At 48.2% G+C, this 22,801-nt stretch overlaps 2 protein-coding genes across 2 annotated transcripts; both read left to right on the top strand.

Annotated features, from left to right (window-relative positions):
- Window positions 1-5,343: 5,343 nt before the first annotated feature.
- On the top strand, window positions 5,344-7,003 carry LTR84_012420 (uncharacterized protein; the record flags this gene model as incomplete). Its single annotated transcript, XM_064855941.1, is given in 2 exon segments — window positions 5,344-5,351; window positions 5,371-7,003. 2 exon segments carry the CDS (start codon window positions 5,344-5,346, stop codon window positions 7,001-7,003), a joined length of 1,641 nt encoding a protein of 546 aa, XP_064699770.1.
- Window positions 7,004-17,869: 10,866 nt separating this feature from the next.
- Window positions 17,870-19,408, top strand: LTR84_012421 (uncharacterized protein; the record flags this gene model as incomplete). The annotated part of the gene is made up of 3 exons (XM_064855942.1): window positions 17,870-18,407; window positions 18,581-18,601; window positions 18,981-19,408. 3 exons carry the CDS (start codon window positions 17,870-17,872, stop codon window positions 19,406-19,408), a joined length of 987 nt encoding a protein of 328 aa, XP_064699771.1.
- Window positions 19,409-22,801: the final 3,393 nt, after the last annotated feature.

Here is a 22,801-nt window from a genome sequence, read left to right on the forward strand (position 1 = left end):
CAAGACGTATTCATATTCGTATTTATTCGTGAATATTCACATTATTCGTATTCATTTCGGAGCCCTAGGTCTACGCCTTCGAGATCGACGTACATCGTTGGCGAGTATGGGACTGGCGGTGCATGGCGGAAGACGAGCCAGTCAACTAGGCTCGCAATTTGATCCGTGGTATCTACGACGTTCACTTCTATGACGTTCTTCATCCTGTGCTAGGTGTAGGGATAGCACGGATGACAGTGCGGAGTTGCGCTGGTAGTAAGCAGCGTCTGGCCAGCTGATGACATAATTAGCTAATGTTGCTGCCAAAACCCTCATACTCCGCCGTAATGATCCGCCGTACTAAATCTGCCACTAGTGCAGTTGTCAGCTTGGCAAAGACTAAAACCTCAGCAGGACAACCAGTTATTACAACTCGACAAGGGCCTCAGATGGGGTTAACCTGATTTCGATTCTCATCAATGAAGTACCCGTGGTTCGCCTACCGTCGAATGCCGCCTCCCTGTCTCTTTGTGTTCTATCAATGCACTATCCCATGGCCCGTACGTCCTCGCTAGGTTTGATAGTCAAAATTAAGAATGATGCTGGTTTTTGAAATCACTGGAACCATTCAGAGTCGCTTTGTTCAGATTGCAGCTCTCCTCCATTCGCTCGACCCCGTGCGAGGCGAACCAACGGCGTATGATCTCGATCGGGACTTGAACGCACTTGAACAAAATCGAGAGCGGCTCCTTAAGAAGAGGTTTCTTGAATCTTTCGCCTTTATCTGCGCCAAGAAGAAAGATGGCGACACAGTATCCGCGGCTTGTCTGGAGGAGGGTCTTCCCGGGGGGGGGCAGTCATTCGCGTTGCAAGTAATGAGGGAGTCCGAGAAGCTACTCTTCGCGAGCTTCGGGAACTGGTGGCTATTCTGAATGCCGTTGCAGCTGGGAATGAGTAGCTTCGATAAGGCCACCAAATCAACCACTTTAACTGGCCCCGTGTTGCAGAATGCACCACATCCGACAAGCAGTCGGAAGTCCTAATGCGGATTACCAGCCTTGATGCCGTCAGAATACGGTCGTACAAAAGGATATCCGCAACATCAATGATGAATTGGATGAAGTCGTCGAGGGCTTCAGGTCGGCACCGGCATTCCTCCACATTGACCATGCAGCAAGCTTTCCTGAATGGGTAGCACAAGTCTTTTCAATACAAGAGTTGCCTCCCGACGCTCTTCCTGAAAATCTTGGATCACGTTGGATAGGCTTGAGAAGCTAGACGAACTTACCTTGAGTCTCTAAAAGCTTTATTTCCCACCACGTTACCCCGATGGGTCTGCGCAATATACAAGCTCGGACGGTATGCAATCGTCTCCATAGCCATACTGCAGTTTGCATCAGAATTTCCGAACCTGTTCAACCCAATGCTTGTGGAACCTGCAATTCCCCCTCAGCGAGTCTTATTCGCGATTCTGGAAGACGAGATGCCCCTGGCGACCGTACTTCGAAGACTTACTAGTGGCCGGCAAGTAGACAGTTATACCTCCCGACTCGCCCGAATCTGGGAGGTTCGGGACCCAGAGGCTCATTTCAGAGATACTTGTACATTACAACTGCCTGTTCATGCTGAAATGCAGCTTCTTAACTTCTACGACAACAAGCCGCCGCCCTTCAACGAGCGAACAGCTCCCTCAGTCTGGATCAGGCAAAAGGGGATTGTGGGGCGTCGTGCGAGGATCAGCTACGATCGATTGTGGAGATGATGTCGTCTCATTCCACATCAATCACGCGAGGTTTGGTAACAGCTACAAGAGCGAATACGGGTTCGGAATTTGATGTCGCAAAATCACAATCTTACAGACCGCTTCAAGTTACATATTCGCATTTCAGCTATGTTCCCCACTCTTGAAACACGAGGCAACCACTACGATATTCGGGAAACGCAATTATTCTACTCGTATCTATAGTTATTCATGGTCTGTGCTGTCTATTTATACATCACAAGACCGCTGATCGGGGTACTTCTACGACATAATGGTCCCACCGCAACCACGAGATTGAGCATGTGCTTCGCAAACAGGACCTGCACGATGCGTGTTGTTGGAGACTGGGAGTGCTCGGGGAACTAGGGGTAGGATCAAGGTTGGTTCATCCGAGCCCATGGATTGGGACTGATCAATTTAGGGCAGGTCAAGAAGAGAGCCTTCCGTTGAGATGAATTGGCTTTGACGTGCTACCGGGCAAATCTCGCACAGATGCGTGCGATTCCGATGAGGAAGCTCAAATACACTACAAAAGGCGCCGAGTTTTTCAAACCCACGTTGAGCATTGCGGACAATACTTTTCCAGGTGGGAGTTCCTTCGACGCGACACCAAGCGTCGAAGGACGAGTGAACCTTGACAGGAAGAACAGTGCCCCGGGTCCCCTACATCCGCGACCGCGGCTTCAAACTTCTTCGTCTCCTCTCGGACCGTGGTTTGCAGCACGTCTACGCAAAATTGCGTCCACTCGACGGCGATGTCCAAGAACGCATCGTGGATCATCCAAAACCGGATGTCTGAGTAGACCTTGTCCACTAAGAGCTGGCGAAGCGGGCGTGCGGACTCTGGAGACCACGCATATGCCTCGCGCACCACTTGAAATATTTCGGGTCCTAGTTCTTGTTTCCTCAATGCCGCGTCCAACTTGCTTTGTGCGAGATCCATTAGCCCTGAGATGGCGTACTTGTCCGCCAGAACGAATACGCGGACGTGAAGCAGCAATTGTTCGACGGCTTGGGCGACTTCGACCTCAGAGGTGACGTCTGACTGGTCGCGATTGGGGGTGTTGAGCTGTACGACGTGTTCACTCTCACGTGGCTCTTGAGGCTTGGCTGATGAACCATCCGGTCCACAGTCCGGTCCGTCGTGCGAATCAGCTTCTGGCGATTTCCCCTTGCGGGCGAAACGACACTTGTCACAGTCGTAGTCCAGGGAATATAAATATTGTATCATGCAGTCGACCGCGTCGCCGTCGTCATCGGGCAACTCTATCTTACCTTCATGATTTTCCTGGGATTTGCCGTCAACTCAGTTCGTTTTCTGTCGAGTTCACTTCATACCAGGCAATCATTTGAGCACATTGCGGTGAATGTACTTGAGCGACAGCATACCACGGCTTTGTGGACGCGATACTCTCTTTTCACGCTTTTGATTTTCAAGTCCGACCAGCGTTGCGTGTTTAACAAACTGCGAGATCAGCTCTGTCTGCAACACGACAGATAAAACCAGGTCATACCTTAGTAGGCCTTCGTGCAGCTCGGCTGCGGCTTTCGTATTCAGCATGGTGTTAGGTCGGGTGGAAGTTGAAGATGTTTGGAAAGAGGTACAAGACCGCCTTGAAGCATTTATCCATCGGCATGCAGATTCGTGCAACAAGCGAAGGTGCTCATGTTGCCCGTTACCAATGAGAAGATCCTCCTGTTGACTTCCGATCCAGAAAGGGTTGCGGCTGGACGGTGAGGAACAAACTTTTTCGTCTGGCCCTTCCTGGAACGCACTATCGAACATGCACAGTCCAATTATCAAGTAATCATGCGGGGTACAGGCACAGACGGTGGTATTAATTATTCTCGAGGTACCGACCTTCCTAGATGCAGGCGACAGCAGTGTGACGTTAAGCAGCTTCCTGATCTCATGTCAAAGCGGTCAATAAGAAATCACGGCCCACACCTTCTTCAAAATGATCGGCCAAAGTAAGCTCCCCAATTCGACACTGTCACTCCTGCACCTTCTTACGGACCGAGGCAGAAAACCTACCTTCCGCTTTATAAGGGTAAGCAAGAAGACTTGTTTTCTCTGCCAGCAGTTTCTTGCGAGCCATCCGCAATCATTCAGCGTTTCGTCTTGTCACCAGAAGCTTTATCTCGCTTGGAGGCCTCCACCCTCAGCTACACCACCATCATCTACCGACGGTACAAGACTATTTCAGTCGGCTTATCTTCGGGTAACTGATTTCATGATGAGTAGCAAGAAATTGGCTGTGATGTGGTTTTTTATGAATGGTTTCCTTTCGAACGTTCTATGATACTGTGAGAGTCGTAAATGGTCAAAGTTTCAATAAAACGAACAACTCTCAGCGAATGTTTCATGTAAAGAGAATCTTGATGATCGAAGGCAACTCTCAGCAGACGAGGGTTGGTCGGCTAGTGCCGGTGACGCCCCTGCCGGGAGGATGTCGACCGGAATATTCCTAAGACGATGGCAGGAGGAATTGCAGATTGGGAATACGTACATAGCGAAGAGATAGTGATACTGGTCCCTAGTTGCTTTTCACGATCGACAGGCAAATCGTTTCTACTCAAATAGCCTACTCCGCAGCAGATCGGCAGCTGGAGCTGCGGCATCATGGTTGTCCAGGACTGTCGACGTCTGTCAAAAAGTCTTCCTGTTGGAGACTGGAACACCGTGCTGGATCCCAAGTGCATGAAGATGGAGTTTGTTCGAGGTTTGCTTGCATGTATAGAAGCGGATGCTGTGAGGAAATATACGGATGAACCCTCCCGGATGTCGAGCTATTCGCGGAAGCGGAAGCACCTGGATGCAGACCAAAGAGAGCTCGTGCGTTGTTGTCAATGCGCGTGCTTAGCAGAACAAAAACCGAAAATATGGCAAGGAGGCTAAAGTAATGAGCTAATATCATTCAAAGGTTGTAAGGGTGTGCTAAGAGTTGAGCTGTGGATAAAGTTATATTGTGCGAAGACTGCTCTCAGGTCTTGAATTTCAAGAGCAAACGAGCACGCTGACTAAGGCGAACCCGCAACATGAAATCTCTGCCCTTTCGGCTCCGCCACCGGGTGTGATAAATAGATTATTTGTGTGCGAGTACTGTACCAAGTTTCAAAGATGTAAATCGAATGGTTATCGCCACACATTGAACTAGACCTTATTCCTGTTCCGCTGGGAGGAGCAGAACAATGACCAGAGCTTCTATTTTCAACCTGTAGCTATAAATAGCCGTCAGCTTCTAATTTTGTACTAAACAAGACGTCATCCCCGCATGCTCTGAGATCAAAAGGCATCGGGTTCCCAGTGTTCATACTAAACCCCAGACATACTTTCACTAGCTCGTTGCGCATCTCTTTAGTCATTTGGACCATCTACAATACCACGTCCACACGTCCATCCGCAAATCAGCTTAGTCACGTCTTTATCACGTGAGATTGATTGTACGACCATTCATGACAATGGTTAGGCGTCGAAACTCCGACTCATGCTTGAGAACGCCTAAACACAAGGCCTTTGGATATGGCTTTTCATTAGTTAATACCTCCAGCCTGTCTCAGAGGCTACACGACTTTATCCTCGAAGCAGTCAATGCACAAACATGGGACGGTAATTCCATTGCTCACAGTGAAGGTGTCCTGTGTAAAACGTTTCCCCATCTGTCTGATGTTATCAACTCCTTTTGCGGGGAAGTAGATGGATTTGTCAAACGACTTAAGGCTCAAAGCCTCAACCCGGGGGGTACTGAAGTAATTATGAGATCCAATGATAACATAGGTGAGAGAGTCACCCAAAGAGTATTGACTGGGTGCCGGGTTCCCGACAACAACATTCTCGATACACCATCATTCACCTATAAAGACGTAACTAACGTGAATGGTGTTCTCGAGAGCCAATTTGATGAATCCATGTATGCGAGTTCGGAAAACTACGGATCAGAACATCCTTCTGGTGGTTCTGCACTTGATCTAGATGAAGAGTATTCGGGCGGCGACGATGAGGCTCCCACTTTGGTGGAAATCGTTCAGGATAATGGTTCACGGAACTCCTCATCCCATGGAACACTTCATGAAACCACAGAAACCTCAGCTACAGGAATTTTTGCTTCGGATAAATCAGATGAAAGTACCACATGGTCCCAAACGCAGGCACAGTTAGGAAATATTTTTCCGATACTTGGGGATGACGACGAAAGTATGAGGACAGATGACGGAGAAAACGATAAGAACCATTCCGATCCCACAGTCAGCGCTGATATACTTTTCCGACCCGAAGAAGGGAATCAAGGAGGAGAGGAGTACAGCAGTGAAGTGGAACATTCAGAAGAGGTGGAGGAAGAGGAGCAACCACAAGAAAAGGAAAAAGAAGAAGGAGGAGGAGTGGAGGAGGAGGAGGAGATGGAGGAGGAGGATGAGGAGGAAGACGAAGATGAATTAGATAAACGCAATGACAACTCACGCATGCAGGCGTCGAAAAAGCAAGCACAACAGGGAGCCAGTAAGAAACGCCATGCACCGAGTCGAAAGCCGCCAAAGAAGAGGACAAAAACCAATCCGGAAACGCAGGTTCGAGCCTTAGATTCGACGCGAACGCTGGAGCTATCCCTTGGAGATCTCCCAGAACTCCCACGTGGCACAATCGAACCTCACGCTGTCTATCTTATGCTTCGAGGTCGTTGTCAACACCACCCTGAGGAAGATTTACGCCTCCTAACGAAACTTTTTTTCCTGATTGGCTCACCTTCAGCCGTCGCCCAAGTACAGGATGCTGTGCTAACAATCAGACGACAAATGGTATCCCGCACACAAAACCCCACTAGTATGGCGCATATCAGCCACTGGTTGGATCAAGTCGAGCTCAGTGCCCCGTTAGCGCGAAGATACGGCATTATCAGTCTGTCCCAGCGCCGCCGGGAGCTGGACAAGTGGCACAAGGATCAGAACGGGCTACGACAGTCGTCTCGCAGAAGAAAATCAATGAAAAGTAACATGCCTCCGCGTGGTGGAGGCACTGAAGGTGGGGGTTCCACTGCTAGCAAGACCGACACGGCAGCTCTCCATGACCTCGTGGTTGAGTGTTATCCCCATCTCCGCATGCCCGTCCGAGGCTCCCCCAATCCACAGGACGACGAATTCGTGCGAAAGAAATCACAGCTACAATATCGGCTCTCTGCCGCCCGAAACTATGTCTTGCTACAGGAGACGATCTCAACGGGGGCAGTTGCCCTGATACCCATTGAAGGGATATCGGCTGCTAAGTAAGTGATTCGTCCATATGTGATCAACGTAATGCTGAATTTTATGTCTAGGCTCGAGCGACTTCCTCTACCCGTGTTCGCTGCGTTTCTCGACGTCTTGAACCAAGTAAGGGGAAGATTTCTCCGCTCTCTAACTCCGACGCTTTCTGCATATATCTCGGATCTCCTTTGGCAGCGAGACACAGTGGATTGTAGACATAGATTTGAAGTCATTGACAGATGCAGCCTGACTCAAATGGAATTTGACTCTGCAGAGCTAGTCGGTGTTTGCCAACTCGAATAATGTTGTAAGTCGGAGACACTGTCCGAGGAGATTGCGGCCTGGCGAGTAGATCTTTTTCCGCAGGTGCTCTTGAATTTCAAGAGCAGCAACGTGTTTGGCCAATCGCGATTACTGGGTACAGTAGAACATAGAGACTTTAAGGCATCTGCAATTAGTAAGTACTCCTGCAGGTTCTCGGAGCTTATTGCAATGTCTTTTAGGCTCAATTCCCATGAAAGTGCAATCGACCTCTCCATAACTCGCTTGTGGCCCCTCGTCATCAGTCTCGCCACACTACTGATCGTTTTACGTTCCCAAACCCGAATAACAAAGAGTGTATGTAACATGGCTTCCGCCAGGAAACGGTATCCACTAACCCCAACTATCGATACAGTTGATGAAACTCGTCGCAGTGGATGTATCCACGTCGAAATGTACGGGAATAAGACTATATTGTGCCTGAACATGCCAACTCTGTGAGGCCCGAGATTACGCTTGAAGTCACACATATTCTACCGCACATCGCTGCATGACCTATGACAGGTGCTAATCGAAATTCTTCATTCTAAATTCAATGTTTCGGTCACATGGAGCTAATAGGGGCAGTGACCACAATATCCACAGTTCTCAAGTGAACACGCCGTGTAATCTTTCACAGACTCATCGCCCGAATCTGTTCCATGGTCGCAAATGTCCGCCGCAACACCTAAACAACATGTGCGCCGGAGCCGTCATCAGAATCGCGGGGGGCCCCATCCTCGCGACTCGTCCTCTCATTGTCTTCAGGCTTTCCCATCCACCTAGCTTTCAACTCAGAGGGAAGAGCTTTTAGTCCGGGAAGTTCTAGCGCACTCAACTAGTTCGTGCAGCAAAGATGCAAGTGTGCAAAGGTTCTCAGCGTTTTCCGCTTCCAACTCCTTTATTTCCGTACGCATATCCTTAATACGAGCGTATTCGAATAAACCACGGTCGTGAAATCCGACAGTAAGTATTGGAGTCTGGGAAATCCAGAGCGTCGGGATGACGTCGGTCACGTCAATTTCCTCCTTGATCGTGCGAGTTTTGAAGTCAAATGCAGACCGTGTCTTGATGTCCAAAATACTATCCTGAGTAATTGGTTGACCGCCCTCTTCGATATAAAGGCATTTGTGGACCCTCGTTCTCGCGTCGTCAGCCGATGTTCTGCCGAGCGCTTCGACCAAGGAACTTTCCTTCAATTGCAGATCCGCTGACCAGCCTTAAGTGACAAAGCTTTCTTATGTCCAAGCTCCCAATGACAAAGCGCCCACCGATGACGCATCCACCAATCCAACTGAAGAAGCTTCTGTTGATGCAGGGGCAGGAAATCCTCCTTCTTGCATTACAGGTGGGATGCGTTTCAGCATCCCCGGATGTCGAAATGTTCGGGTGGGAAGAACTACCTGCTGGGGCGTTTTGAGTCTTTTGACGCCGGTTTTTGAGTTCAATATATCTCAGAATCCACAGTAGAGGGAGGATCCGTTGCCTAGAAACTTTGACTCATTGGCTGCTGGGACCATAGGATCTCTGCTGCCATTGGCGGTAGCCAATTCCGTTACTGCCAAAGAATCAGCTCTCAAGAATTGACAGACCTTAAGATCAAGCGAACCTACCCAAGGATGGAGGCAGGTTCGACTACCTGTCGAACCCAATTATGAACAGTGTTCGGCTGTGGTAGCCTACGGAGATGAGGCTCGAGGGACGCACCTACTGTTTGTATGAGAGGTGGGAAGAGAGGAGGGGGGTGTCGAGGTGCAAAGTGAAGGGGGCGGGGAGGGTTTAGGAACCCGCTATGATGGCGCGACCATCGTGGCTCACGAAGGTTTGGTAGCCCAGAAGCGGCGGAGGCAGACGGGGTGGAGTGAGACGGTGGAGGCTGCTGACGAGGACGAGGACCCAGGGAGTAGGGGAGAAGGAAGGGAGAAAGAGACAGCGTTCAGGCCGGGCAGGCCTTTATCGAGCTGTGGCTGGAGGGGTCAAGCCACAGGGTGCAGGAGACTCGCAAAGCGGCGGACGGCGTCGCCCGAAAAGCGAGTCTTTTACACCACCAACTATATTCTAGCAGTTATAAGCCACGAGATGTTTACCCGGCCACGGATGAATGTTCTTATTGGCAGACGCTCATGTGATAGACCTAACAGTAAGATCAACCATAGAACGGGAAATGCGTTGGTGGTCCAGCTTGTGGCTATACCGAGTTTGACGTAGCCCGGAGGAGACTGTTGTCCAGCCACTTCAGTGTTGCGACATCTGCGGAGGAAGGCGCAGATGTTCACTTGGGCTGTAGTGCGCTGAAGTTGGGGTATTAGCCACCGTCCTCGGTGGCGCAACAGCCCCGAATGAGAGTAACTGGGTGTCGCAGGATCGGTATGATCATGGCGAGCCTTGTGGAAACAACTGTATTTAGTAATCCAGCTGTGCTTCATAATCAATCAAGAAAATAACACTGCTGTTTACATCAAAGATCACCTGACCTTTTATCGCTTTAGCATGAAAAGTGCGACATTGGGTTATGTTGCTGCCAAGCGTTCTATACTCCACCGTAATGATCCACCGTACTGCAATCTACCACTAGTGCAGTTGTCAGGTCGAAAAGGACCAAACCCTCAGCAGGACAGGGTCTTCCACCAGTTATTACAGCTCAACAAGGGCCTCAGGAGATGCGGAAAAGGCCATTCTAGATCGTCTCTACGCGTAATTTATATAGGAGGAAGAACAGCCTCCATGAGTAGAGAAAACAGAGAGACAAATGGATAATTCCTGGAGTGCATTTCTGACTGCCAAGCCTTCAACAGATCCCTTGGATCAGTGTGATCAGTGTGATCAGGGACAGAGCCACCAGAGCACACGGAGCAGGACGGAGCAAGGACAAAGGGTGAAGGTCTATATAAGTACACTCCTTTACCCAACATTAGATAGGACCTTCGTGGTCAACTTAAGATATAGTCGAACCCCCAGGGTTTACAATAAGTGAAGGAGGTTATGGATCTTGATTGGATTAATTGATTGATTGTTGTATTGTTTGATTCTAGTGGTAGTGACTGTCTACTATATAGACATAGGGTAGAATGACCAGAGGTCATTCTACCGTCTTCCATCAGTGTCCAATGAACCTCTATCCCTTGCACAGCTGAACTTGTACGAACAGACCACTAAACGTCCACTATCTTCATCAATAAGACACTACTATATGATATACCTCTTACCTCCCCGTTAAGGAACCCATGATGGACGTTAGCGTGGATCTATGGATTGCACGTTTCAATTCATAACAAGTTAGTGTAATGCTGGACTGGAAGGCGAAGATAGCTAGTGCCAGCATGCCTGAGGATAACCCTACGACCTCAGCCATCCGATAAAGTGTGACACAGCAGAGATGTATGAGCAGCACAGGATCAGAAAGTCTTATACAAGTCCTGAGAAATCCTGGGATTTGAGCTCAAGTTTATGTAGCTCCATGAAGATGCTCTGGCATACGCCCAGAATATTAGTTAGACTACCCCACATGCAGCCGTCTGGTTTGTGAGGATTTCAGTGGTTGATGGTGGGCCATGGGACTCATCAGCAATATCGCCAGGAAAACCGGTGTTACTTCGACATGCCTGGTAAAGACGTTGAAGGGCTTCATCAGTCACCTCGCGCATGTAGTAATAACTACTTTCGTCGTAAGTAGACTCCCAGACATATCGTCATTGTCGATTTTGATGGGCTTACTAGCATCTGGCTTCTCGCGCCCTTCTTGCAGTATACTTACAGGCACTATCATTGACTTGACACGTCCTGCAAGGCACAATACCGTCACATTTGGACCTCTTCAGACGACATCGGTCACAAGCACGTGGAGTCCGCAGTTAACAATTATCCTGTGGTTACGCCTTGGCTTTGTCTCAGGTATGGCCATTATATTATCAAAGCCCCAATTAAGACTGTTGCCGGTATGGAATGACCGGTGCTTAGGACAGGGTGCAACAAAATGGTAGGAATCACGCCAGTATGAAATTCTACCTAAGATCGGCCGTTTCCTATGCGACTGAAGGTCGGAGTGTATTCATATAGTCTAAGAAATCAGTTGATAGGCGTTGCCCGAAGACGTCATCGTTATGGGGCTTGTGCGCAGGAGATCAGCTCAAGCCTGGGTGATTCAACACATGGAGGGGTAAACCATCGACAGATCAAAGACGGGGTCGCCAGGAACAGGAACCAATCCCTAGCTTGCGCCGACTCGTAAGGTGAGGCCGATCTGTGGATATTGTGTGGTGTCAAGGCACGGACTGAGATTCGACCACTCATCTGTCGCTAAGATATTCCTGCGGTTGAGTCTGCACTAGGGTCCAGCCAATTTCAACCCTGCTAGGTCAAACCCAAATTTTTGGACCGCCGGAATAATGTTCCCTGCGCTAATATCCCTCCTGGACCCCCCCATGAGAACCGTTACCTCTAGCGTCTTATTCAAACTGGGCCATCAACTGAAGATCAAGCTTGAAAGTAGGCTGTACAAGATCAATCATTGACTACCAGCAGGATTGATGCGCTGCCTGCCAATATTGTCCCTTACGGAGCCCTTGAGTGCATACCATCATGATAAAGCGTTTCTCACTATTCGTTACGCGGTAGTCGTGACTCAGTGAAATTGGACAAGCACCGCCAATGTATATCCAGTCAGTAGCTTATCGTCGTATAGAGGAGATCAAGGAGTGCGTGTATCAGAGGATCGAGTTCCTCCGAAATGGAGAACGGTTCAGTCGCACGCTCACTTTCATGATGCTTCTTATCCTCCGAGAGACTTTTTGAATTGAAGAGACAACCTTCAACGACAGTCAGGTCTCAATACTGTCAATGTTGTGAAGGATGCTGGAGTGAGCAGTTACCTAGCTTCAAAAACAAAGAGACATGATTTGTCAAGACTGAGCTCTTTTTCGGGAGATCCCTGGGTGAGTAATCTCCATTACATCCAGTGCTAGTCTAATATTATCTGCCCCGCATGTTCAATCGGTACGATATGCAACGTCTTGCACTTGAGGAGCACCATTCAGCATCCGTTTAACCATTGCATGGCTTGCGTAAATTGCTACTGGGATATTCATGAGTTCCCGTAACTCTCGACTACGCATTCGCGTCTACTCGAAGGGAGAAATTTGAAATCTGTGGGAGATCGCTTTGAGGCACCACGGTTTTCTGTGGTCAATGCTCTGGGTTTCGAATGCCTTCTCTGACCTTCGCTGGGTCTTGCTGTCTGCACCTCCCCAAATTCGGCGCTTACCCCACACCACGTTCCTTGGACCACAGTCCAGCCTCGAAATCAGGCAAGATAAAGCACCCCATGTAGCGCCTTCACGAACGACTTCGGGTGACCATGGCTTTGGAAATCAGTGCCAAAGACCACTGAAGGTGGTCGACCTTGCTGAACGATATTGTGGGAGGCTTGGTAAATACATAAAATAGCCTCGATAGCTGGATACCTTTCATTATGGCTAAGAACAGTATATCTCGCACCACATTACCAGGAACCGCAGCTGCGGAGGTGGGGATCGCTAAAGCCAACATTAATGCCACACTGTACAACCAAAATCATTTGGATAACATCATTACAGACCATCCATCATGATCTCGTCGATTTCTCAGCTTTACTTCCCTTGATCGCAGATTTCAGAAGTAACCAAAGCCACCATAGAGTGGTTGCGGTCTTCCCGCTGCTATAGTCCTGCCCACGGTCATCGACCTCCGCCATCGCACACACTAGATTCACTAGTTCTGTTTGGACCTTATAACGGAGGCATGCTGCGGCGAGGTCAAGCCCATTGGTGATTCCACCTGTCAATATGGAAGGGAGCATGACCAGGTTCTGTGGATCATCGTCTGACGACGCAGTTGACTTGGTTGAGAGAACCAAGGCAGCGCAACAAAGGAAAGGATAATGCTACTTGCGAACCATAGTTTTCCGTCGGTCTGATACCACCGCTCCACATACTTAGCTTCCGGTAATTTTTTCTTCAGATCAGGTATAAGTCCACGCGAGCCAGATACAAGCCTTCCATTCAAAATCCCGGCATATCCCCCAGGATAGCTTCTGGTGCAGGTCACGAGAATATCACTCATGCCTGCTTTCTCGTGCGCACGGAGGAAGTCCAAGTACTGTTCATCAGGGAATAGCCACCGATGTGTGCTTTAGGAACCATTGTTCCCGGGTCACAAGCAGATGCTAATATGGCCTCAATATCGATGTCTTCTCCGGCGAATTGAGCCTCCCCCCTTGCCCCTTCTTTCAGGAGGTTGCGGGCTTCTTTGAGCCTTCCCAGGGCTGCGTATTTGCTGTCGTTGTTTCCTGGAATGTTCGAGATGCTATCTTCGACCTGCCGGAGCAGGTCGGCGATTTGCACCGCTTGTTTCGATGTTGGCATTTTCCAGTCGAACGTGTATCTTTGAAAGACAGTCATAATAGATGTCCAGAAATGTCTAATTATGTGATAAAATGCCATTGTGTAGCCTGAAAGGAACTAGATTATAGTAGCCAAGGAATTCCTGGTGGGGAAGGTGAACGAAGGGAGGCGGCAAAAAGATGAAGGCGCACTTCGTGCGCATGTCGTTTGACCTCCTTTTATTCCATTGGCGAACATTCAGTGGCGGACGTCAAATATTTTCCGGGTCCCAAGGCGTGTCCCCAAGCCTAAAGTGATTGGTCTTGGGAAAAAATTTCCGATGCACGTCTGACCCTTTCGATCCACTGTCCCGTGGTGTGCAACTCCTCAAACCGGAAGTAAGACTGCTCTCAAGGCCATTGGTGCAAGCTTAATTTGCTGTGCAGATCCTCACTGTTCGAAGGCGATGAAGCCTTGCAGCGTAATAGCTTCCTTGATATTGCCATTTACATGCGGAGAAGATGACGTCTGTTGCTCTAGGAATATCCTCCATTGAATAATCGCTTACACTTGTCGACCCTGCTCCTAGAGCATATCCGCCCCACGGAAATCGCCAGTGCTAATGACAAAGGCAGCCTCGAAATACTGCTTTCTGAAAAAGAGTAGACCGCATACGTAATGGAATGATAAGCTAATGACGTCAGTTGTCAATACACCTTAATGCCTCTGGCTCCTGTCTCCCACAAATCCAGATCGAGTTATCGACATCAAGAGAACCCTCATCCAATGTCAACAGCATTCTGATCGGTTCAAAATGTCAGATCTGAAGTCCAAAGGAGGAGAGCCCATCGAAAAGGGTGACAGCGTGTATACACAGGCAAGTAATATACCGTCTTCCTGTTTTTCAAATATCTGACACGAGCAGATTCGGGGCGGAAAGCATGAGGGAAAGGTATGTTGATTGACATCTGATCGTATAATAACACGGGTGAGGCTGATTGGGACCCATCTAGGTTGAGAAGGTTGTGACAGATGACGAAGAAGCTCGCTGCCTGGATGCCAAGGGTGCAAGCCATGCCCCTGCTGTCTTGTTCACAGACCAGAACAATAAAAAGGTTTGTTTCAGAGGATCCATTGGATGAACGACTATGCTTAATTGACTTCGCAAATGCAGGTGGCGCATAAACCCGGGACATTAACAAACGAAAGTAAAGAACCATAAGGCCTAATGTGACAGTGGCCTTTGCGGGAACGACGGGGCTGTATCACTGACTAATTTTATGAACTAACAATGACGCCTTACGATTGGAAAGAGTACAGTTGAATTGAAATTCACCAAAGGAAAGTCCATAGTCAAGGGCAATATTAAATTGAGCTTGAGCGTTCAACTCGTTTTCTCAGTGGGACCAAGATCACTCCGTAAACAGTTCTCTGGACCAGCTGCACATCTTGTGACAAATGTTATCTACCTGGCTCAATCCGCGAGAATTCCCGGTTGCCATGTAACAAGAAGATTCTCGGTTGAACTGTTACTATAAAACTGATCAGAGCTGGGACCAGGAATCCAAATAAGGGGAATATTACTTCCCTGTCGACACGGAGCAGTGTTCCAAGGAGGCATGGAAAGCAAGGAGGTATGCACTAACATTATACATACACGTTCATTCACCCAAATAGGACTATTCGTAGTCAGCTACGTTAGTACCTACTTTTTAGATACAGTCCGATATTATAGTTGTCTTCGTCACCTCTGATAGCTCCTGTCATGGAACCCTACCTTGGTCAGACCTTTTCGCAGATCGGATCATACATAGGGCTACAGAGAGTCCCTACTAGCTCCTGTACGAATGGACTTTCGACATCATTAATGTAGATCTGCCATTTCTCAAACCACGACTAGCAACATCACTTCAATTGCCACTTGCTTGGCCCTGGCTTTCTCATCCTCGATCCTCAGCGCACCTGAACCATACTACAGACACTTCGAGGCTTCGCCCGATGCCGTTCCATCAGTCGACTGCAAGTTTCGTCGCCCGATTCGAATGCCAGGTGATGTTCAAGTGCCTGTCTACCACGTCTCGATTCCAGCCGGCGGAATACTTTCTGGGATATATCACTGACTGATCTTCCACCCGCTTCCAGACGCTTTCTGGTACATTTAGAATGAAGAGCCATGGGAGCTGTTGGTGTCATGTCCTGGTTTCCACAGATTCACATGGGGTGGCCATATAGCTTATCAAACGCGTTTAACCGTCTGATAAATGTTTAGCCATTGTTCAATTTGATGTGCTTGAACTTACCTTCTGCCAAAAGCCTTCTAAACTACCAATAATCCGGTGGCTCAGGCTAAAAGGCCATCCCGTTCGAATGAGGACAGCGACTGAAGGGACTCTAACCGTTAGACCAAAGAGAAATGTAGAGACATATTGAATATAGGGCACCAAGTATTTGTGTAGTTAGGAGAGCTTGCCTCTGCATCGGAGAATGCCTCTGGAGATTGTGACCAGCTATATATATAATGGTCTCCGTCCACTGTTTCGTGGATGCTAATGTTTTGTCGTGCCTGTGATTTCTGTTAGTAACCTACTTTAGAAGTGAAAATAACTTGCACAAGAGCTTCGAAACCCATACGATTTAGGTCTTCACGCTATGTACTGCCATATTACAATTAGAGTTCAAATACCTTGCCAGAAAAGCAATTCAACTCTTTCAACGCTTCCCACATTGCAGCAACGAGATTCCATGTAATGATCAACCACATCATGAATGTAGTGTTCTAGACTTGTCGTCGAGGTGGGCGGATAGCTAGTAGAAGCAATAAAGAAAACATAAAACATGTAATGTGTAGATATAAATTGTCCAGGCTTACGGGACAGAAAGACAAGATCACTAGACATATTCGTCACGTGGCATTACCCGGAACGACAAAGAAGAATCAGAAGCCCTTACAATCTCAATGCAACGTCATCTTCTGGCACAATAACCTTCTGGCACAATAAATCAAAGTTAGCTCTGTGGAAATATAGGCGCTGTCATTTAAGTTTTGGGATCCTTGGCCCTCGTTTGCTCGACTAATTCGTTTTTGTCGCCCTACATGGCACATGTCAAACTAACCCATTCTTTGGAGGCCCATATATGAATATGACATAATTGCGCATGCACATCCATCCACCTGAAAGTTATAGCGGAAGGAATAAATTCCCGATTCTGGATTCTGATTCGTGAATATGCAACAGTGGGGCGAAAGGCCGGGCAGAATTTCCCCGTAGAACCTTTTCGTTGCCTCTCCTACACAGCCACCATCGAATTAAGCAGTTAACTGGTTTTGGCAATATCAGGATGTACCTTACTTAGATCCGCTCAGTGAGCCACGACATTGATGACGCAAGCCTGCCAGTAACCTGCTTCATTGTACTCTATCAATCGGTCGGACTTATATCATTGGCTCTTAATGATAGTGGTTGCCGTTCCAGGCTCGAAACAAATCAAAACTGCAGGAAGAGAATCGTTCTGATATATCTCTTTAAATTTTGGATAATCAAAAAAAGCTTGCCGATACATCCAAGACACAATCAGACAATGCCGATTCGAACTTTCGCAGCCTAGAAACCGAACAAGCCATGCGTGTGATATATGTCGCTCAATACGGGCGAAGTGCTCTGGCGATCCACGGTGTGAGAAATGTGACAGGGACAACGCAATCTGTATTTATGGAGATAGGAAACGCGGAAAGAATAAGAAGTCCATCGATGGCGCTTCCGAAGAATTCGACTGAGGAAACTAACAAAGCCACAGGGATCTCACCAAAAGCCGAGCGCGTATCCACTCCTTAGAAAGAAACGTCCTTGATCTTAAAGAGATACTGCGGAAGATTGCGTCTAGCACGGTCCTTAGTGGACAGTTACAGTCCGAAGTGCAAGCTCTAATATCGGAGGTCAGGTCTCTGGCTATTTTGCTAAGTGCTTGATTCAGTGACTAATTCAGCATTTATAATCATTCGAATTGCAAAGATGTGTCGATCAGAGAACACCAGAAAACCCAATTGAAGAAGGCAATCCTTCATCAGAGTATGCTGAGAACCCGAAGAAGGAGGACGCGGATTCTGACCATTCAGGCATTCCTCCAGTGATACAGGGCCAGCGGTCTGCTTGGACCACCGTCCAAGTGCAATCCGCCGTAGCCGGGCCTTCCCGACTTTCTCATCATTCTCAACTACGAATCGGGAGCTACGATAATGGCAGCGCAGCGCATCGGCCCTCAGCATGGACAAAAGTCACGACAAACGACTCTCTGGTGGATCATTTGGTCGTTCTCTACTTCTGCTAGGAGTACCCAACCTTTGTCAGTCTCTCCAAAGAGCATTTCCTCCTCGACTATAAATCTGGAACAAAGAGGGTTCTGTTCATCTCTACTCGTGAACGCCATATCTGCCATTGGAGCCAGATTTAGTGACTTGGCAGAAGCTCGACTCGATCTGGATGACCGTTATAGCGCTGGAGAACAATTCTTCAATAAGGCCCAGAGATTGCTCAGTATCGAAGCCACCCCAACAGTCGTGACTATTCAAGCCTTGAACTTGATGTCTCTCAGACAAGCTAGCTCCGGTAAAGATGAAAGTGGTTGGCACTATGCTCGACATGTTATGCGAATCGCTCTTGACCTCGACCTCCAGGACGATGACCCGAACCAAGAGCCTACTAATCCCACCGGCTTCAGCCGAGCAGAACGCCAAGAGTGCGTGGCTACTTCTGGGGTTGCTTCGCTTGAGAGCAGTAAGTCTTTCACAGGAGGTCAATATTTCCATATCGTTGATTTTCTGCAAGCGCCTGGGCACTTCTTGTTGGGCGTGCCCCCAAGATCAAACTCAGGTACATCAAATTCCAGAAGCCTATCATGTGAACGAACTCGAACATGAGGAATGGATCACTTACACTGACGAAGGCAGTCACGCGATCGAGTCCACCCGGTAAGCAACAAATCTGTGGTCAGTGTTCGGGGCCTTTACAGAACTGTCAGAGCTTGTACACCAGACGGTTATGCTTCTTTATTCTAACGCTCTTCCGTTAAATGGCCGTGAGATAGTTGGTATCTACACAAAATACCTTCAATGGTATGCTGATCTGCCGGACCAACTGTGACTGGGACAGAATTCCACACCCGTGGTATTGTTCGCACAGTGAGTGCCAAGCAGTTTTCTGTGGCCCAGAAGCTAATTGCGATAGCAATGTACTTTCATAGCGCCCTTCTGATTCACTTCCGACCCTTTCTCAAGCACAAAATAACTGCTAGTTCCATTTCTCCTCGGTCCATCTGTGTAGAAGCATCCAAAAACATCTTAGCTCTAGTGCAGGCATATCAGAGCCTGTATGGCCTACGGCGAGTTCCGGTATTCACTCCGTATCTGATATTGAATGCTGAACTCGGCATAATGGCAGAAAAAGCATGGTTAACTGATGAAACGGCGGCCGATATACGCGCCAAAGATAATCTTGGGTACCTCAGTGAACTTGCATCAGCCCTATCTTTTGTACAACGAGCGATTACTATTCGCAACTTTGTCCGGGATCAATGGAATGGCAATCTATACCATCCAGATCGGGCAATGATAGATGAAGAAGCTGATATTGATACGAAGGCGGGGCCTCGATTGGTGTGGGACCGGCGGGAAACATTCCTTCGACCGAACAGCGGAGTCGAGTCTCACCACATAAGGAGGTCAAAGACAGTACAAGAGAAGCTGGAAGCTTGTGGGCTGGAGGAGCTTCAGGATTAGCGCGTGTTCACGGGAGAACCGAAACAGTGTAAACAATCTTCAAACGAGCCGTTTATTGTATGTCCCGTAATCAACAAGAATTTCAAAGGCGACTCCTATGGGCTAGCAACTTACTTGCAGCACAACAAACACTGGTAGCCGTTTTCCGCTGGCTGTGCCTAACTTAAGGGGCCTGAACACAATTTAAAGTAGTCGAGAACAGACATCCAAAGTGGACAAACACGCACTATCAAATCTTTTAGGGAAGGATTCAGGTACTTTCAGGGAAGAGGGCAAGTATGATGCATACTGATCTCACTAGTAGTCAAGCTAGGGATCTCAGGCGTGATAAATACGATTTTATACATTCCCGTCCGCACCTTTTACCCGTTTGTCGTGCTGGCAGCCTCATGTGCCCTGCACGGTGTGTCTGATGCCTGTATGAAGCGAAGAGGCGTGAGTATTAGCAGATGATGTGACTCGCAAGTACAACGTCCAGAATTCTGGAAAGAGTCGTTGTTGATTCGAAGACTGTTGAAAGGTGGGAGAATGATATAGCCCGACATACCAATTGCCAACTGATGATTAAGACATTATCATATCATGCAAATTGCTTGTCCCCGTGCTCGGAGACGTCCATAATTATCGAGGAGTCGGAAGTCTTCTCATCGTATTGACAGCATCCGTCGACATCTGATCGCTGTACTTACAGAGTTAACTTCGACATAAAATGTGGTGGCCGCAATGGAGTGTCAGAAAGCAAGTGCTGGCATGACACTCCGCAGGTGTTGACGTTTCACAGAAACCTTGTCTTATCACCTCATTTCTGAGGACAACCACCTCGTCATGTAAGGCGTGCACCAGCGTCAGAAGCTCGTGCATCCTTCCCTCCTCTGTACGACATTTCTTTTGCAGATTTTCCATAAAGCTCTTTTGTCGATTACGGCATTTTGTAGCAGCTTTGCGGTTAAGGTCCAATTCTCTTGCATGCCTGTCTGATCGAGGAGTGATGCGACTTGTTGCCGTTTTACGCCGCCTTACTGGTGTGTTCCTTGGCCGGTAGGTGTCATTGTTCATGTCTTCCGATGCGAGAGACAGGCGCCGCAAAGTTTGTCCGTGATCAAAAGAGACGAACCTCGACAACGCATCAAAAGGCGACTGATTAGTATGTGCTGAGTTGACGGATTTGTTCGAGGAGATCGATTTGTGTATATCCTGGGGCTGGACATACTGTGGGATCACAATCTGCAGAAGAGCTGGAGATGGTGAGAATGTGTTATTTTCCTCCTGTTTTAGCATTGAGACATCAAAGGTGCTGTCTGATATGGTCGAAGCTCCAGGGAACGATGAAAATAGCCAGGAGTTGGTCGGGTGGTCCATGGATATGTGAGTGGGAATATGGCTTCCAAGGCGATGATTGCAATTATTCAAGGCGTTCATCGGGGTGTGGTATGAACAGTACAGCTAGAGCTCCAGCTAAGCCGCCATCAAATAATGCAAACTGACTCGGATGAAATGCTGAATCCAAGATGAGAAGTCACCACTGGTATTTAGTTTCTCTGGATTTGGGCTTATGTAGGTCGTCGGATATTTCGTCATTTAACCTAGTTGGTGAAAGTATAAAACCGCACGGACCAGTCGTCAGGAGACTCGCTGTGAATGGGAGAGGTCTTCTATTGCCAGAGTCCTGAAATACGAAAAGGATTGACATAGATAGGGTATTTATGGGACCCTCACCGGTCTCCGAAAGAATTTGCCGTCGATGTCACTCTTCATGTGGGCGACAGTGATGATAGTAGCGCTAATGGCACGCGCTGGAACAGTACCTACACCTGTACCCCTGGAAAGTTCAGGGATAAATCAGACTTCTTTCTGCTGGCTCGACGTAGCCCCAATTTTCACCTCTTGATAAGGTGGGCCTTCACTGAAACCCCTCTTGAAACGTGATTGGTTGTACCGGAGATCGGTCTTCGTTGGCAAAGATTGGTTTGATTGATTTCTCTAGGGGGTGCCTCAGACAAGGTTTATCCCCAGCCCTTTCTAAGCCCTTGGCGTTGGAATATAATACCCTGGCGAAGTACCCATCCAGTAGAGCTTGGTTAGTGTTGCGCTCTCCGGAGGTTTATTCCGCTGCAACATATTGGACCGTGTCTCCATTGACGTCTTGGTACTTCCTCCTCACTAGCCCTTGCACAAGAGCAGCCCAAAAGAACAATTTCCAGGTCACTTGGCGAAGATCCTTGATCTCTATAAGCGCATCCATGCAACCTCCTCAGTTGTTATAGCCTCAATACTCAGCACCAGGAGAGCCCCGCCATGATGACGACAACATCTGTCCTCAGGTTTCGCGACTTTTTCGTATAAAGCGGGTAATGCCGAGACGTGACTCTCAAAGCTCGTTTTATTCTGATCCATCTTATTCAACTCATTACGCTTGGAGTGGCGATCCATTGAATGATGATGGCCATCTCCAAAAAAAGCCAGGACAGCAGGAGCTCTGAAAAGGCTAACAGCCGAACTCCACGTGCTTGTGACCGATGCCGTTTAAAAAAGTCTAAGTGCGATGGCACAAAACCTTGCAAAACCTGCCGAGGTAGTGATAGCGTTTGTATGTATAATGTGAGGAGGGGACGAGAAGCCAGAAGCTAGTAAGTCTACGCAAATATGAAGGTCAACGCATCTCTAACATTCTAGCTATAATCAAATGCGAGAAGTGACCGACACAGCGCTCCTGCGCTTGTACTGGGCATGTCGGAGCCGCTCTGGTTTTCCTGGTCATCCGCTGGATGAATCAAAAGGCAACCCATCAACCACTGCAATCCTTGACGCGATGGGCCTAACGGCACCCTCACTTGAAGACATAAAATGCCCCGCAAATCTGCAAAAATATACCAGTTTCAATGGCAGTTCTTCGGCTCGACCAAAACAGCCGGGAATGAGCCCGAAATCCGCAGGATCACTTACGGAAGAGGACTATCTTCCATCGCATACCCAGTCCCCGTTGAGTATGTCTTCTATGGCACATAGTCCGCAGTCCGGAGACTCTCTAGCCACCACCAACAACACCTTGATAATACCAGCAACTCCTCCTGAGATGGATATATCTGGGCACTTTCAATACGCAGCTACAGAACATCCCCATTCTCACAGCACTTCCGATGGAGACCGCGTATATTATACCAACACCAACAACTCATCGGTCGTGACCTTCGATATCAACACCTATTTGGATACGAGCTCTTGCACAATACCGAACTATGCCACGAGTCCAGTTTATAATGCGCACAATTCCATTCAATATGATACTAGTGCAATAAACGATCTGACTCAACCTCTTTATTCCGGGGATAGATCCTCCTCATCGGTCCCACATATTATTGATAGCTACCTTCCGCCCTGGCCTGGAACATTAGC

This window comes from Exophiala bonariae (assembly GCF_035927105.1).
Source record: "Exophiala bonariae strain CCFEE 5792 chromosome Unknown scaffold_73, whole genome shotgun sequence".
NCBI lineage: Eukaryota > Fungi > Ascomycota > Eurotiomycetes > Chaetothyriales > Herpotrichiellaceae > Exophiala > Exophiala bonariae.